At 47.8% G+C, this 17563-nt stretch overlaps 1 protein-coding gene across 1 annotated transcript in view; it reads right to left on the bottom strand.

Annotated features, from left to right (window-relative positions):
* LOC130115279 (transmembrane protein 255B) overlaps nt 1-17238 on the bottom strand; it is a 40873-nt gene extending 23635 nt beyond the window's left edge. Inside the window, exons 1-4 of the mRNA XM_056282892.1 lie at nt 17181-17238; nt 16353-16492; nt 14201-14263; nt 3208-3297 (exon numbers count right to left, since the gene is read on the bottom strand). Of these exons, the coding sequence (XP_056138867.1) occupies nt 3208-3297; nt 14201-14263; nt 16353-16492; nt 17181-17238 (351 nt within the window). The remainder of the gene's footprint in view (nt 1-3207; nt 3298-14200; nt 14264-16352; nt 16493-17180) is intronic.
* Between the last annotated feature and the right edge of the window lie 325 nt (nt 17239-17563).

Raw genomic sequence — 17563 nt, 5'->3', positions numbered from 1 at the left:
CAAAGTACTTCAGTACAGTGCTTTGAGCATAGATTTGGCCATGCTTCCCAGTAGTGAAACAAATGGTGGTGAGGGGGGGGGGCACAGGACCCCTCAGGGCCACTGAGCCGGAGGGGGGGGCGCAAATGAGCAGCATTGTGGGGGCCTGGTGGCAGGCAGATGAATTATCCTGTTTTGACACAATATGGGTGCTGTGGGTGCCTTCCTTTTGCCACCCCATGTATGACTCTCTACAATCTCCACTGTGTAAACCCAACCTAAACAAACCATATACCAGCAACCAGGTTATATTTTACAGTATAACAGACGACATACTATTCAAAAAAGCTATAAACTATTTCATCAACAGTGCTGCGTGGACATTTCGCAATTCACTTCCATTAATGTGCAGTGTCCAGCTATTTTTATTGGATGCTATTGCGTGATTGCAACACACACTTAGGTGGCATGTCCTGCTGGATGAGTAAAGAAAAGAGTCAGGATTCCCAAAGATAGCCAAAGGATCAGGTTCCTCATCTTAAGATCTACACATGTGTCCCACTGGGCTGGAATCAGGTCCTGTTGGAGCGTTCCTCTATTGTGTCTCTCCAACCGCATTCCCACTATCACAGTAAGCAATAACTGAAGACTGGGTTTTCTGCCCACCCCCGTTAAAAGCTCACACGGGCGGGCATTACATCAGCTCCGGACCTCGTCAGAAGTTCACAGCGGGCCATTGTAATCCTACAGTAATGCTTCATCTTGGAACAAGGTGTATGGGGTTCCTGAGTTGAACTGAAAGTTAATAACTAACACTGAACTGGGAACAATTTCAGCCTGATTGAATTTCACTTTTATTAGAGTAAGCTGTCTAATAAAGTAAAAGCACATGTCATAAATTCATGTTCCCCGAAGTCTTCCGGCACATAAAAAAACACCGCAATCGTGAAGTGTGGGACACATTGCGGTCTGTTTGATTATCTAATTGCGGCGAAGTATAAAAAGGTGACACAACGTGAGCACAAGGTGCTTTGCTGGAATCAACTACGTTTGGTAGTTTGGTCCATTCTACCTCCTCTTACATCTAAAAGATAAGATCCCGGAAGAAAGGCATCCTCTCATTACAGGAACACGACCCATGTAAATATGCACACGTCTACCTCTAGTCTAGTAAGAAATACATGGCGGGGGCGTCCGGGCGGCGTGGCGGTCCATTCCGCTGCCTACCAACACGGGGATCGCCCGTTCGAATCCCCATGTTACCTCCGGCTTGGTTGGGCGTCCCTACAGACACAACTGGCCGTGTCTGCGGGTGGGAAGCCGGATGTGGGTAAGTGTCCTAGTCGCTGCATTAGCGCCGTCGCTGGTCTATCAGGGCGCTTATTCGGGGGGGGGGGGTTAAGTCTCTTCGGAGCGCGGGAATAACAAACCGCGAGGGCGCGCTTCCGGGAGAGGGTGACGACTGTAAACTACTAATAAGACACGTTAGCCCCTAGCTAACGGGTCTGCACGTTAGCCCCTAGCTAACGGGTCTGACCCTTTAGCCGAGCGGTTAGTGATGTCGCCTTGTGGTGCAGTACATCCCGTATCGAATCCCGCGCTGGGCAAGAAAATAACCGGTTACACGATCATTATCGGATTTATGGAGTTACCAGATTGTTCAAGCGGTCATGTAAGCAGCATAATACGATATACTTTATCGGATAAAGGCTGTTATCGGATTATGAAAAATCTCATAGACACACCTAGCTTTTTGACCAATATTCCGTTTTATTCGGCGCATGTATACTGTTAATCTGGTTTATTTCGTTCTTTTACATCTGCGCATGTGTAAAAAAAATTTTTTTAAACCGGATGTTGTCAAAACGCGAGCGGATGCAGTTAATCAAACATGGCGAGTTTTGGAGCGAGGAAGAAACCAAACTCATGTTAAATGAAATGACAACTCTTAATATTCAACATCTACTAAATGGACGGAAATACAGAAACGGGGAGACACTTATTAAGAAGGTCTCAACGAAAATGGCGGAGGCGGGCTTCTACCAACGGCAGACGCTTGCCGTATAAACGCGTCTCGTCGTTTCCTGCCCGTATGCAGAAGGCGAAGGAGAGCGGTGTTTTGCATGTTTAGCACCACGTCCCACATGAGGACAGAGGACAACCCGGAGCGGCGGAAACGCCGTGGTGAGCGACGCCACGTTGACAGGACGTTTTGAAAATAACAGTTTGACGTTATGTACTTGGAAAGACATCCAGCTATTGACTGAATCCTGTAAACCCGTTTTCTTCGATTATCGCATTACTAAAGTGCAGGTAAGCACATCAAATCGGATTACTACCATTACCTGATTATTCCCAGTTACCGGTTTATTGTGGCATGTAAACATGCTCAACTTTAGGATAGCTGCATGGGCCCGTGCTCAGACCCTGACAGTTTGATTCTGTGGGATATTGGACCTTCGCTCATTGTGTCGAAAGATGAACTCCCATGATGCACACCTTGACAACACTGCAGACTGGATTGTGGTTTGAGTTCAAATAAAGCTCGGTCATAGTTCAGCTGTCGTCCAGAGATGGCAGAGCAGCTGCCTGTCGGTCCACCCTTCAAACTACTCATGACTGGACAGAAAGCCCTGTTATGAAAGTCTTTCAGGTCCCTTAAGTCCTATTCTGTCTCAGCTCACATATTGAAAATGAAAGACTTTCCTATCAGTAAGGGTTTTTTGACGTGTGTGATGGGACTTCTTCTCCTTCCAGACTATAATCACATCCAGCACCTTACTGCTATTAAGTTTTCTTTCTCACACAATGATTTCAGTGTTGGTACACACATAATACGACGAGAAAACAAAAATCACACACAAAAATAGAAGATTTTTTTGCCATCCACCAATTGTGGGAAATGTCCGAAAGGCGGTGATTATAACTCACAGGAGGTCTGTTGTCAGGAAATCTTTGCAAAATGATGAATTTTCCATTAAGAGCGTATTATACGGGATCACATGTCGGTGGAGGCTGTAAATTGCTTCTTCTTTTTTTAGATCCTAGTCCAGCGTCAACAAGCTTTTTTGTTGCTGTTTTTTGCTTTACACCTTATTCATTATATGCAGTGTTTTGTCCAGTCTAAACATCCGACATCACACGTATTCACAATGTGTTGTGTGTGTGTGTGTGTGTGTGTGTGTGTGTGTGTGTGTGTGTGTGTGTGTGTGTGTGTGTGTAACTCACCATATTAAAGACAATGAAGACCCCATCTATCAACAGGCATAGAAAGGATGCAATGATCCCAAAGCTGAGGAACAATATGGCAGCCGATAACTGAAGAGAAGACACATTTAAGAGGGAAACACACACACACACACACACACACACACACACACACACACACACACACACACACACACACACACACACATTTCATTTTGACATGAAGACTCAGGAAAACCTCAATGAATAAACATGCTGTAGGCTATAACACACTGTTAAACCAGTGCAAAGGATCCATTTTCCTCGACTGGAATTGCTGATTTTAGCGTTGCCTCAAAAACAGCTGCAGAGAGGCACTGGTTGGAATAACCGCGTCGATTTCAGAGGATCTGTATAGCCTCCATAACCCTCTCGGGAGGCAACCTCAAAAAGCAGTCAGAAAACCCAGCAGTTAAATCATCCAAGTCTTTTTGGGGGGATTTACCATTGTATGTGCCGTCCCTGAGGGGTACCATCTTCTTATCACAGTTTAACTCCACAATACCATTCTCCTTCCTCCATTAATCACTTGTTACCCTCCCCAACAGAATTCCAGACAATTCAGAGACATCTGGATGGAGGAATGCGCCAAACAGGACCTATATCACTAAAAAACACAGAGCGCTGTCAGGAACAGGGATGATGGTTGGATTCCAGTTTAGCTATCTCACACCCAGCATAATCAGTCTCCACAGTCAACCATCCACCCGCCTTTGGTAATTGTGTCCTCTTTGTGTCCACATTTGACAAGTTGTATAATTCCCATGGCCTTCTATGTGCTGTGCATTGACAGGGGTGGTATAAAAGTAGTGTCCGGTAGTGATTCGTCTAATAAACATGAGGAACTGGAGGGGGAGCAGCCACACCGAACAGCGAGTCCACATAAGCACCGTTATTATCAGAGCCGTCCAGAATTCAGACCCAGAGTACTCAACCACCTCCAGCTGACCTAACCTCTGTGTCTTTGGACTTTTTTTCCAGCAGACCAACACAAACTCGGGGAGAACGTGTAAAATCCATACAAAAGGGCAGCGGGGTTTAACAGTCTGTTTAATTTCTCTTCAGGGTAATGTAATGCAACAGGTAGACAGATGGGAATGACAAGCACTTTATGAGAGCTAGATTAAGATTCGGTCCTCCTCATGTCCCCCAGATAGAGGAGGACATGAGGAGGGTTGGACTGCGGGAGAGGGATGCATCAGACAGAAAGCTATTGAGGGCATAAATCCACTGTGGCGACCCCTGAGAAACAGGGAACAAGCCGAAAGTGTTGCGGTCTCATCGCCCCGAGCTGCCTCGCCGGCACGTTCAAGCCACTCCCCCAGCTCGGACGCGCCGGGAACAAGGAGGCGAGCGCGGCGCGGCGCTGCGCCAGGTGTTTGCCATCATCCATGAGGCGCACCTGCGGTAGTCAGGCAGCCCGCTACAAGAAGCCTCCCATAACGCCTCTCTGGGCTTGGACGTACTGAACCCTGCGGTAACAGCTCTGACAAGCCTATTCCCGAGTTTCCGGTTAACCCCTTTCTCGTGTCTATTCCCACGCTGTTCTGTTTCTCCCAGGGTCTAACTCCTGTGTTCCTGTTTTTCGTCTCGCTGTTTCTGTTTCCCTCAAGACCCTCCCTCCGGCTCCCCACGTCTCCCTCGCTCCTCGTCCCCAGCGACCATCGCGTTTCCCCGGACCCCCTCCAGCGGTCTCTCTCCCTGGACCCCTCCCTCGGACTTGACTTCCTGGATCACGGATTCGGGCTGCCTCGGACAACCCCTCGCTCAACGAATTTGGACTTTGGTAGCCAGCGCAAGTGTAGCATGGTTAAAAATGTCATAACCAAAATATGTTGTATAATTACACAAAGTATCACCACATGATTATTATTTTCATTGCTAACATTATTATTTTATTTTATTATATCATCAGGAAACGCTTATAGTAGCCACTCCCTGCTGTGACGCCATTTCCTGTTAGTAGCCCCAAAACGTATGTTGCCCCTGACTTCTGCCTCTTTCCCGCTCTGGACATGTAGGAAGAGGTATGTGTTCATTTTTGTCTGCCCCTGTCATTTGTTTTATCCATTCCTAATGTGTCTTATGTCTAATGTGGGTCCCAATTCTTGCGTAGGCTACAGTAGGAGCTGATCTGAAGTTTCCTGAAACCTGTCCTGTTTTGTTTATATGCGACAGAATACAGATCCCATGCATGAGAGTTGTCCTGTCTTTCCTACACAACGCAACGGAAAGAGTACACCGGTCACACTTGGTGCCGTATGACCCGTCCGATCCGTCGTCGCCGATGAGAAAGCATCGCCACCTGCTGCAGCCGCCGTCCTCTCTCAGCCCGCCCCGCTCCATTCATGGTATCAGGTTTAGCCTGCTATGCTAATAGCGCTACAGATGCTAGCTGAGCTCCGTGTTGAATGGTGACGACTGTGTGCGGGGGAGGGGAGATCGTATTGGGAGGAATTTCTTTCTGTCGAGTTTTTTTTTCCCCGCAAATTGTGCTGGCTAGAGCGGTGTATGTTTATTTATGGGTAAAAGAGAATTAGTTTTGTTTTAGGTAAACTATTTCCTGTGATCTTGTTAAGGAATTTGAAGCCATAGGCTAGATGTTTTGATGCTGTGAATTCGTTTGCTTTTGTTTCATTTTGTTTGTTTATGCACTGTTATAGCCTAATTGAGACATGTCTAGCAGAGATATTTTCAATACACCTGTTAGCCCTTCCTCTGATGGGCATGATGTTACTAATGGTGTGGGAAGGGGACAGTTCATTCATGGTATGGGGAGGGGACAGTCCACTAGTGTGGGTAGAGGGCAGTTAGTATTGCCGGTTGGGTATGGGAGAGCTAGGTCTAGGTCTGTGTGTCCTGTTGTGGGTGGCTTTGATCAGGGGAATGATGAGTCACTGTTCAGTGTTTCAGGTCTCTCTGCCAGTTCAACACCTATTGTACACGCCCCCCACCTGTCTCAGCAGACTTCCCCCCAGGTTGTTGTTACTACTGAAACACTGGGCAGTGTTATTACTGATTTAGCTAAGCAGATTAGTGACAATATCGCTGCTAGCTTCCATGCCATGCACCTGCCCAGCAGCCCCCAGTCTCAGTCCCAGCCTAGACAACCAGAATGTAACTATCGATCCCACACAGCTTCAAGTGGTAGTCCAGTCAGAGTCCAAGCCCCCCCCCCTTTTTTAAAGGTGGCAAGTCTGAAACATTTTCCATTCATGAGTGGGAAGATATGATGAGGAGATACATGAGCAGGATGGCCTGCGGCTCAGATGCTGAGAGGTCTGACCTGATAATGAGCAGGTTGAGTGGTAAAGCTAGAGATGTGGTGAAAGTGTCACTCTGTAGTCGTCCTGGAGTCAGTCCAGCTGAGCTTCCTACCACAATATTTGACATCCTCAAACGCAATTTCAGCGAGCTCACATACTCCAGCATGCTTATGAAGGACTTTTATGGGACTGTGCCGCGTGTGTCAGAGATTGCAATGGATTATTGGATCGGACTGAACAAAGCCATCGATGTTGCTGATGAGAGCCTCCGCAGGCGAGACAAGAGTGTTGAGGATCCGAGTGCTGAGGTAGTTATGATGTTTATCACTCATTGCCCTGACCCCAGACTGGCAGTGTATTTCCAGTTCAAGCCCGTGGAGCAGTGGACAGCAGCTGAAGTCCATGAGAGGTTGGATGGTCATGTGAGGAATCTGAAGAGCACAGCTGCCCATCCCCAACACGCAAACGTCTCAGTCTGCACACATTAATGAATGGTGCAAGCCCCTCACTGTGGCACACAGCACCAGCCTGTCATGGTAACCTCTCCACCGGTTTCATCTGCACCTGCCACTCCATATACTCTTGTTCCCAGTCAGTCTCAACAACCCCCTGTGTTGGCCGCTCAGTCTCCTCCTATGCCTACTGTGCCTGTTACTGATGCAAACGTTCAGCAGGTTACCGCCCTGTTTGACAAGGTCCTGTCTCTGTGTACGGCAACACTAGCTACCTCGGGCCAGGCTCCCAACCAGTCCCCGAACTACTCTCACCGGTCTCAGAGTAACTCCCGCCAGCCCCAGATCCAACCCTGCCGGTCAGGAGGCTATTCCAGCATGCCAGAACGCACTCACGCTCAGTCCAGTTCCCCATGCTCAGTGTGTGGTGACAGTAGTCACACGACCTATTCACACTGCAGGTTTCACAGACTTTGTCTCCACTGTCATCAGCCTGGGCACTTTGTGAATGTATGCCCCACGGGCCCCCAGCCCCCAGTTACGCCAGCACAGTCTCCCACTGCAGATTTAAACTAGAGCGCCTGTGTGATGAGAGGGGTAGCAGGGGCAATCGTGATTTAACCCTCAGTAAAGAAGAAGACTTGCATTCACTTTATGTACAGACCTGTAGTGCATCACCTGGAGATGAGATAGTCATACTGACAGGCTCTCCGAGAGTAGAGCTGAGTAGTGAGTTGTTTTATGCTCCTGTTAAAATTGATGACAAAATTGTGTTGAAAGGTATGTTAGATTCGGGCAGTATGTCACGTACCCTCAGTGAAGTTGCAGAGAGTGAGCTTAGAGATTCTGGGGCTCTACCCTGTCCCCAGCCAGCGCCACCCAATGTTGTCCTTGTTGGTTGTGGTGGTGGTATGACTAGACCAAAGTGCATTTATGAGTTGGAGATTGATGTTTATGGTTTTAAATTCACTGTTCCATCATTCGTTGTTCCGAACCAAAAGGATGAGTTTATTGTAGGGAGCAATGTTCTCAGATCTATCATTCAAAAAATGAAGGGGGATGACATGTATTGGAAGCTTATCTCCTCAAGCAACACTGACCCTGATTGTGAGCAGTTTTTCCAGCTGCTGATCTGTATTTCCCGGTGGTCAGGCCTGGACGTGCCAGATGTTGTGGGTACTGTGCGACTGAGAGAGGCCGTCACACTCCTTCCCCAGCGCGACTATGTGGTGTGGGGGAAGCTGCCCAGTGGGTCATCTATCTCACCTGGGAGCACCGTGATGGTGGAGCCGACTGCTGCACGTTCGATGCCCAGAAACATCCTGGTGGGACGAGTTGTGACACCCATGTGGGGGGGACCGCTGGGTGCCTGTCAAAGTATTGAACCCGACACCTAAACCCATAATACTGCGCCGGAACGCCAAGATAGCTGATGTTCCCCCCTACCTGGCTGTGGAAGATTTACCTATTATTCAGGGGATGTGCAGATCGGGTATCGATGCCTCTGACTCACGTAGTTCGCCTCCACAGTCAGCTGGAGACCCAGTGCAGCTGCTGAAGGATTGTGGCTTGGGAGACATTGATGTTGATGGCTGTGAGGTAACTGAGAGTTGTAGGAGGAAGTTGGCTGAACTTGTGCTCTCTTGCCACGATGTCTTCTCCAGGGATAAGCTGGATTGTGGAGAAGCGAAGGGGTTTGTCCACCGCATCCATCTCTCTGATGACCTCCCCTTCCGCCTCCCTTACCGCCATGTCCCCCCCGGCCACTATCAACAGCTGAGAGAGGTGCTGTCAGACATGGAGATGAAAGGCATTATCAGTAAATCGATCAGTGAGTATGCCTCCCCCCTCGTGATGGTCTGGAAAAAGAACGGAGACCTGAGGATCTGCACCGACTTTCGATGTCTCAATGCCAAGACTGTCAAAGACGCTCACCCGTTGCCCCATCAGGCGGACTGCCTCGCTGCCCTGGGAGGAAACGCCCTGTTCAGCACCATGGACCCGACTTCAGGGTTCTACAACATCCCGCTCCATGAGTCTGACAGGAGGTTCACAGCCTTCACAACACCCCTCGGCCTGTATGAGTATAATCGGCTCCCCCAAGGTCTGTGCAACAGTCCCGTGTCTTTCATGCGCATAATGCTTAGCATTTTCGGTGACCTCAACATCTCCAGTCTCCTCCGTTACCTGGATGACCTGCTGGTGTTTGTTCCATCGGAGGAAGAAGCACTGGGGCGGCTGGAGGTCGTCTTTACAAGACTCAGAGCCAGTAACCTGAAGCTCTCACAGAAGAAGTGTAACTTTTTGAGGAAGTCTGTGAGATTCCTAGGTCATGTAGTTGATGTCAGTGGAGTCTCTGTTGACCAGGAAAAGGTCACTGTCATCTCCGGGTTCCAGAAAGATGATCTGATGGAAGCTGATGGCTGCACCCCCTCCCAGAAGAAGATTAGGTCTTTTCTTGGCATGGCGCTGTACTATCAGCATTTTATCCCTGGTTGTTCGAAGATGGCAAAGCCTCTCTTTGCTTTGACTGGAGGACAGAAGCGCAAGCCAAAGGGCTCTAGAGACTGCAGGAGAGCGGGGACGTTCCGCACACTGACTCCCCAGGACTGGGATCCGGCTTGTGAGAGGGCTTTTGAGGGCCTGATGTCTGCACTGCTTCACTCTGTCGTTCCATCCAGATTTCAACAGGCCGTTCATCCTCTTTACTGATGCCTCTCTGGATGGTTTGGGTGCAGTGTTGTCCCAGGTCCCTGCCGGCGAAAACAAAGCCCGACCCATCGCATTTTCCAGTAAAGCCCTCAGTCGCAGCCAAGCGAAGTGTCCTGCTCACAGACTCGAGTTCCTTGCTTTGAAATGGGCCGTGTGTGACAAGTTCAGCCACTGGCTCAAGGGCCACAAGTTCACCGTTTGGACTGACAACAACCCGCTCACATACATCATGACGAAGCCGAGGTTGGATGCGTGTGAGCAGCGCTGGGTCTCTAAACTGTCCCCATACTCGTTTGAGATCAAACATGTCACGGGCAGACTGAATGTGGTAGCTGATACTCTCAGCAGGACTCCCTTTGTCAAACCTCTAGCCCAGCATCTCCTGTCAGAGCCCTACTCAGAGTTGCTGGAACAAGTGTGCAGCATCGACGACAGTTGTGTGCAAGATGCATTCCATGTGACCTGTCTGGCTCAGTCTGTCGAGAACCACTCTCTGTGTGCTACTGGTGGCGTGTCATTGTCCGAAGACGATGTGTCATCTCTCCTCTCCTCCTGTGGTGATTGGGAGTCCGGCCCGACGCAGAGGGCTGCTTCCTTGGCTGGTCACCTTGGCGGGCTAGCTCCTCCTGGCGAAGATGTGTTCTCCTCACTCTCATCCGCAGACCTGCAGAGCCACCAGAGACGGGATCCTACCATCGGGAGAGTCCTACACTTCGTTGAGAGGAAGTGGAGACCTTCGAGGCGTGAGCGGGATAAGGAGAGCATGATGGTGTTACGGATTCTGAAGCAATGGGAGAAACTTACCGTGTTGGATGGAACCCTGTACAGAGTCTCAAAGGACCAAGTGACCAAACACAGGAGGTTTCTGTTCGTTCTTCCAGACTCCCTGAAATCGCAGGCCTTGGGTGGCGTTCACGACCTGGCTGGTCACCAGGGTCAGCTTCGTACATCGTCACTGGTCCGTCAGCGCTTTTTCTGGTGCGATATGGAGAGGAATTTGTGAAGCTATGTCAGGAACTGTCCCAGATGCGTGCTCAGCAAGACTCCAGAGCCGGCAGCAAGGGCCCCGCTGGAGAGAATTACAACTTCGGCTCCACTGGAACTTGTGTGTATCGACTTTTGGTCGGCTGAAGACAACAACAACAAGTCTGTGGATGTTCTCGTCATAACTGACCATTTTACCAAGGTAGCACATGCCTTCCCCTGTCAAGACCATACTGCGAAGCAGGTGGCCAAGAAGCTGTGGGAAAACTTTTTTTGTCTCTATGGTTTCCCGCGGCGCCTTCATTCTGACCAGGGGGCTAATTTTGAAAGTGAGCTGATTGCTGAGCTTCTGGAGTTGTCAGGCGTTGGGAAGTCCCGAACCTCCCCATACCATCCCATGGGGAATGGGGGCACTGAACGTTTCCATCGTACTCTGGGTAGTATGTTGCGTTCCCTCCCGCCAAAGTCAAAGCACAAGTGGCCTCAGATGGTCCAAACCATGACCTTTGCCTACAACTGCAAGCAGCACAAGACGACTGGCTTTGCCCCATTCTATTTGATGTTTGGGAGGGTTCCGCGCCTGCCAGTCGATCTGTTGTTCAAGAACGTCCTGCGTGACGAGTTAGTCAGCGACTACAATGAATATGTGAAGTCTCTGACTGCCAATCTTCAGTCTGCCATGTTGCTGGCCCAGAAGAACTCGTCTGTGGAGCGAAAACATCAGTCGGACCAGTACAACAAAAGAGTCAAGGGCTTACCTCTTTTTTGTCAGTGACCGGGTCCTAGTGGCGAACAGAGGCGGAAGAGGCAAGCGGAAACTAGCCAACAAGTGGGAGCTGGATGTTCACACTGTTGTTGCTTCCAAGCCACAGTTCCACATCTACAGGATCATGGACCGCAATGGTTGTGTGAGGGTTGTCCACAGGAACCTCCTCCTATCAGTCAACTTCCTCCCTCTCAGCAATACACTGGTTATGGAGGGTGATCTTGTTCAGGGTGTTGACATAGTGTCCCATGACCACTCTACGCTGCACATGCCTGATCCTGAAGCGGCAGTGTCAGAGCCTGACAGTGAGGCCGAGCGTTCAGGAGTGGATTCATCCTCAAGGCAGAACCCGGGTGAACATGATTGCACTGCTTCCTGGGTCTGTGATCAGTCCAGCCATGCAGAGATGGAGAGTGTCAGTGACTTACCTGTTGAGTGCACCCCCTCCCCAGCAGTAGATGTCCTCCCCACCGATGATGCTGCTCATCTCGCACCGTCCCCTTGCCCCATGCCCCTCCCCTCACTGACATCCTACCTAAGGGCCCTGAGAATAGTGTTCACTCTAGGTATGGCAGGGTAGTGAGGCCAGTTCATAGGTTGATTGAAACCATGGTTCAGTTCAGTCCACGCTTTACTGTTGCTCCACAGTCTGCCTCCTTTTTGTTTTAGGCCTAATGTGTTTATATGGATAGTGTAATGGAGGCCTACATTGCTGTTTGGTTCGTGTAATGTACACTGTGGAATTTGCCATTTCTTTTTTTATTTGGTTGATTTCGTTTGTGAGTCGTCACCCCTTTGTGCCCATTTTGGTGAGGTGTAAAAGGCACCTTGTTTTGTCCGTGGAGTGGTTTCAGATATGGTTTGGCGCTTCGCCAGTCTGTGGCCCTCCTAACCTTAGTAGGTGGCAGGTATTGCTGACTTTATTGTGGGTGTTGTGGTGTTGGGTGATTGCAATTTGTGATATGTTCCAATTTTTGTGTAATTCTACGGGGGTGAGTGTAGCATGGTTAAAATGGCATAACCAAAATATGTTGTATAATTACACAAAGTATCACCACATGATTATTATTTTCATTGCTAACATTATTATTTTATTTTATTATATCATCAGGAAACGCTTATAGTAGCCCCTCCCTGTTGTGACCTCATTTCCTGTTAGTAGCCCCAAAACGTATGTTCCCCCTGACCTCTGCCTCTTTCCCGTTCTGGACATGTAGGAAGAGGTATGTGTTCATTTTTGTCTGCCCCTGTAATTTATTTTATCCATTCCTAATGTGTCTTATGTCTAATGTGGGTCCCAATTCTTGCATAGGCTACAGTAGGAGCTGATCTGACATTTCCTGAAACCTGTCCTGTTTTGTTTATATGCGGCAGGTATGTTTTATTTCTTTTTGTATAAAATTGTGTTGCTAGCTGCGCACTCTTTCCCGCTCTGGACATGTAGAAAGAGGCTACAGTAGGAGCTGATCTAAAGTTTCCTGAAACCTGCCCTGTTTTGTTTATATGCGACAGAATACAGATCCCATGCATGAGAGAAGTTGTCCTGTCTTTCCTACACAACGCAAATGAAAAAGTATACCGGTCACACAAGCACATCGTCGCAACAGCCCCACCTTAGATTCCCCTGTTATTGTTTTGTGGCAATTGTTTACTGATTTTTTTTCCCTGCATTAAAATTGCCTTCGGGTTTCTCTGTACTCTGTGTCCGTCTGCCTTTGGGTTTCGCTTCACTGGTCTTCATTCGAGAGAGGTAACGGAAGAAGAAGATTAACATTCGGTCCCGTCGCCTCACATAGAGCTGCGTTTCACAAAACCCGCATTTGTGTTGAAAGGCTGCCAAGCCTTAGGCTATGTGAAGCTAGCAGTGTGTTGGCCCGAGTTCCTGTTTGCTGAGCTCTATGGTGGTATTGCTTTATGGTACATGCAAAAGCAAAGCGGAGAAAAATGATGGGGGCTAAAAACACCGCCCTGGATCCTAAGCTTGCTGACTAATGAAAAGCAATGCAGCTGAGAGGAAAATATTATGAAACATACACTTAACTTTAAACCAGACAGACTCGCACACAGAAACATGAATACACAATGTTATGTGGTGCTTTGAACTAGGGGGTTTCGTATAGTGCAATGATTGTATAAAACCATTTGGGACTATTTTGAGATTTTTGGCTATACAAATAAACCTGATTTGACTTGACGTAACAGTAACCACAGACCATTTAATGGGGTTTCAGGTCATGCCTCTGGTTCTTGAGTTGCCATCACTGTTCCCGCTTCCGTCCAGATTTATAATTTGGCCTTCAACATGAATCCAGACGTCTTAACAACGAAGTCTGAGCAGATCCAGCATTATCTACACAAAGAATGTTTGTGTTGCTCCAAAGTGGAATGGAAGGCAATTGCATGTCCTTTGTTAATTTAATCTGTCAAAGAAATCCCCCTTGCACATTTGATGGGAATCTGTGGCAAAGCAGAAAGTGACCTGGCTGCCTCCCGTCCACAGAGTTTACAAACTGCCTACGGTGTGGACCAGGGTAGGATCGAGCGTCTCCTACCTGACGGCTATCGGATCTCTTTCGTGGGTTGCCGAGAAACCCTCCTGGAAACAATTAAAGCATAATTTTTTCACAAATATCCCTTTTGGCCGTGGTCAAAACCCGCTTCGAAATGTCTGGCTGGGTAAGTAGAATGAAACTCCGGTGGGACATTTTTTTTTTTGGCAGAGGATTTGCGTGCGTGTATTTGCGTGCGTGTGCGTGCGTGAGGATGAGTGTGAGAAGCAGAGTAGATGTATATACCAGCTGTTTGCGGTTTTCTTCTAAGCAGAGTCCAAGAAGTCCCAGGAATGATCCAAAGGTCAACTGCGGAGAACATATTACAACAGTCACTGCCTTGAAATCGAGGGGCGCTATCATTGTTTGGTTAGGAGAGTGTTGCGTTAACAGAGTAATGAGTTTGTGTTGTAGATACTTCGTCGAGCGCAATTTAGACAACATGCCATCACGCAAAGTGTTCATTCATAGTCCATGCTGGTCCGTTATATATATACCCGTTCAATTCGATTCCCTGTCACAAGAGAGCATAGCCCATCCCTGAAGACGCTAGATACAAGTTAAGACATCATCATGACCAGCCCGACACAGGAAAGGACACAGATGCATTCTCACTCACATTCACACCTGTTCACAATACAGTCTCCAAGTCATGTGGTTGACTTGGAGACTGTATGTGGTTTCCTTACCGCCCAGAACCACATGCATGTCTTCGTGTGGTTCTGAGCGGTAAGGAAACACACAGGACACACCACAAGGAGGGGCTGGGATCAAACCACGGACCCCTGTCAGAGTTGGGCAAAGCCACTGTCACTGCCAATTTGGTTTATAATGCAAGTCTGTACATGGAGGAAGATGAAACAACTTAAACCTGGGGATAAAGCGCTGCCAGGAGTTATCATGCTGTTCAGGAGTTATCACGCTGTTCAGGAGTTATCACGCTGTTCAGGAATTATCACGCTGTTCAGTAGTTATCATGCTGTTCAGGAGTTATCACGCTGTTCAGGAGTTATCATGCTGTTCAGGAGTTATCATGATGTTCAGTAATAATCACGCTGTTCAGGAGTTATCACGCTGTTCAGTAGTTATGCTGTTCAGGAGTTATCACGCTGTTCATGAGTTATCACGCTGTTCAGGAGTTATCATGCTGTTCAGGAGTTATCACGCTGTTCAGTAGTTATCATGCTGTTCAGGAGTTATCACGCTGTTCAGGAGTTATCACGCTGTTCAGTAGTTATGCTGTTCAGTAGTTATCATGCTGTTCAGGAGTTATCACGCTGTTCAGGAGTTATCATGCTGTTCAGGAGTTATCACGCTGTTCAGGAGTTATCATGCTGTTCAGGAGTTATCATGCTGTTCAGTAATAATCACGCTGTTCAGTAGTTATCACGCTGTTCAGTAGTTATGCTGTTCAGGAGCTATCACGCTGTTCAGGAGTTATCATGCTGTTCAGGAGTTATCACGCTGTTCAGGAGTTATCATGCTGTTCAGGAGTTATCACGCTGTTCAGTAGTTATCACGCTGTTCAGTAGTTATCATGCTGTTCAGGAGTTATCACGCTGTTCAGGAGTTATCATGCTGTTCAGGAGTTATCACGCTGTTCAGGAGTTATCATGCTGTTCAGGAGTTATCATGCTGTTCAGTAATAATCACGCTGTTCAGTAGTTATCACGCTGTTCAGTAGTTATGCTGTTCAGGGGTTATCATGCTGTTCAGTAGTTATCATGCTGTTCAGTAGTTATCATGCTGTTCAGGAGTTATCATGCTGTTCAGTAGTTATCATGCTGTTCAGTAGTTATCACGCTGTTCAGGAGTTATCATGCTGTTCAGTAGTTATCATGCTGTTCAGTAGTTATCATGCTGTTCAGGACTTAGTTTAAATGTCGTCAAACGCACGCGGGAGGACCCTCGCTGTGAAATAGTCCTCCGGGTTTGTTTTTTTTTAGCTGCACGCATGAAACTGTTTTATTCAATAATAAATACGAAATATCTCATTAGCAATAATTATCTATCTATCTATCTATACATACATTAGAGAGAGAGAGAGAGAGAGAGAGAGAGAGAGAGAGAGAGAGAGAGAGAGAGAGAGAGAGAGACTTAGACTTAAGCTATTTGACTTTGATTTGTTGTAGTGAATTTAAGAAAGGTAGTTCTGATTTCATGAACGCCCTGAAACCCTGAATTGGATTAAGTGGATAAAGGAAATGGATGGATGGATGGATGGATGGATTACATGAATGATTATAATTAACAATTATCTCAAAAATTGATGTCCTGGTAGCTGCAAACTCTAAACTACACACACACACACACACACACACACACACACACACACACACACACACACACACACACACACACACACACACACACGTGTTGTTGATGAATTAGCACTTACAATAACTCCAGAGATGTAGCCGCTGACGTTGAGGCTGTCTGTGCGGGTCGTTGTGTAAATCCCAAGCACCACAAGCAGCAGGGACAGACTGAGCATGCCCATCACCAGCCACAGAGCTCTCCTTGTCCTCACCGTCATCTCTGACACCCACAGGACATGTCCAATTACAAGACAAAGTGTTACACTATTATGTCTCAGCGGTTTGGAGAGAGGTGGATCTCATGTAACGTCCACTATATACCCAATGGTGTGTATAACTGATTATATACCTATTTGGAAAAATATCTGGACTTGAGGGGGAAAAGGTGATTTGTCAAACAGTTAAACTATAAAACGGTGCTCATAGAAGAAAAGCGCATTTAGATTTTATATTTTAATGCATGATCAGTTATTTCACATATTGGAAAAACTGGTTCAGCATGATGATAACGTCATGATCATATGCTTCACTTTCCACATTTGAAAGATGCTCTCAACTGGTAACTAAAGCTATCCACATCAATGCCCCAGATTGATGAGGTAGAGCCAAAACAAAACCCAACAGCGAGCTACTTGATTCATATATTTTTTTAAAAATTTTTCCTTTTTTTCCCCCTTTGGTCCAAACGGAGTATGAAGGTACAGCCTCCATGTAATATCTCTCTATCTGTGGCCGGGTACACGAGTTGCGCCTTACACGGGTACCCCCCCAGCCGCAACGAGGACTTCCCTTAAATCCGCCAAACATGCTGTCTGGTCATTTGCTTTGAGCTAGAAAAGTCAGTCAGTCAGTCAGTCAGTCAGTCAGACAGACAGACAGACAGACAGACAGACAGACAGACAGATTACCTTTTCCACTGTGCGTCGACGCGCACTTGTCCCGGTCCCAAATCTTCCCGGCAGTCATGCTTTCAGGCAAGAGGAAAACGACCCGGTCTCTGTACACTCTGAACTGCAGATGTGCCTCTGAACGCCCGTGAATACGGAGGCGGGCGTTTTATAGCCTCTCCGCTAACAAGGCTCGCACCACCGGCCCCTGGCTTAAACAAGCGGGCGTATCCTGCAGCATGTCCCACGCACCTACCCTAATGTAATCCGATATCCTTACATTATCACCCAGCACCTTGGTGTTTTCCAGCAGGGGCCTGTGTGCCGAACAGGATTTGGGACAAAACAAGAATGAAGTTTCACACGACCGGTCACTTGACTTAATCGCTGCGCGACAGCAAACA

Source organism: Lampris incognitus, chromosome 7 (genome assembly GCF_029633865.1).
Source record: "Lampris incognitus isolate fLamInc1 chromosome 7, fLamInc1.hap2, whole genome shotgun sequence".
NCBI lineage: Eukaryota > Metazoa > Chordata > Actinopteri > Lampriformes > Lampridae > Lampris > Lampris incognitus.
The sequence above is the reverse complement of the archived record's forward strand: the minus strand, read 5'-3'. Positions and strand labels throughout refer to the sequence as shown.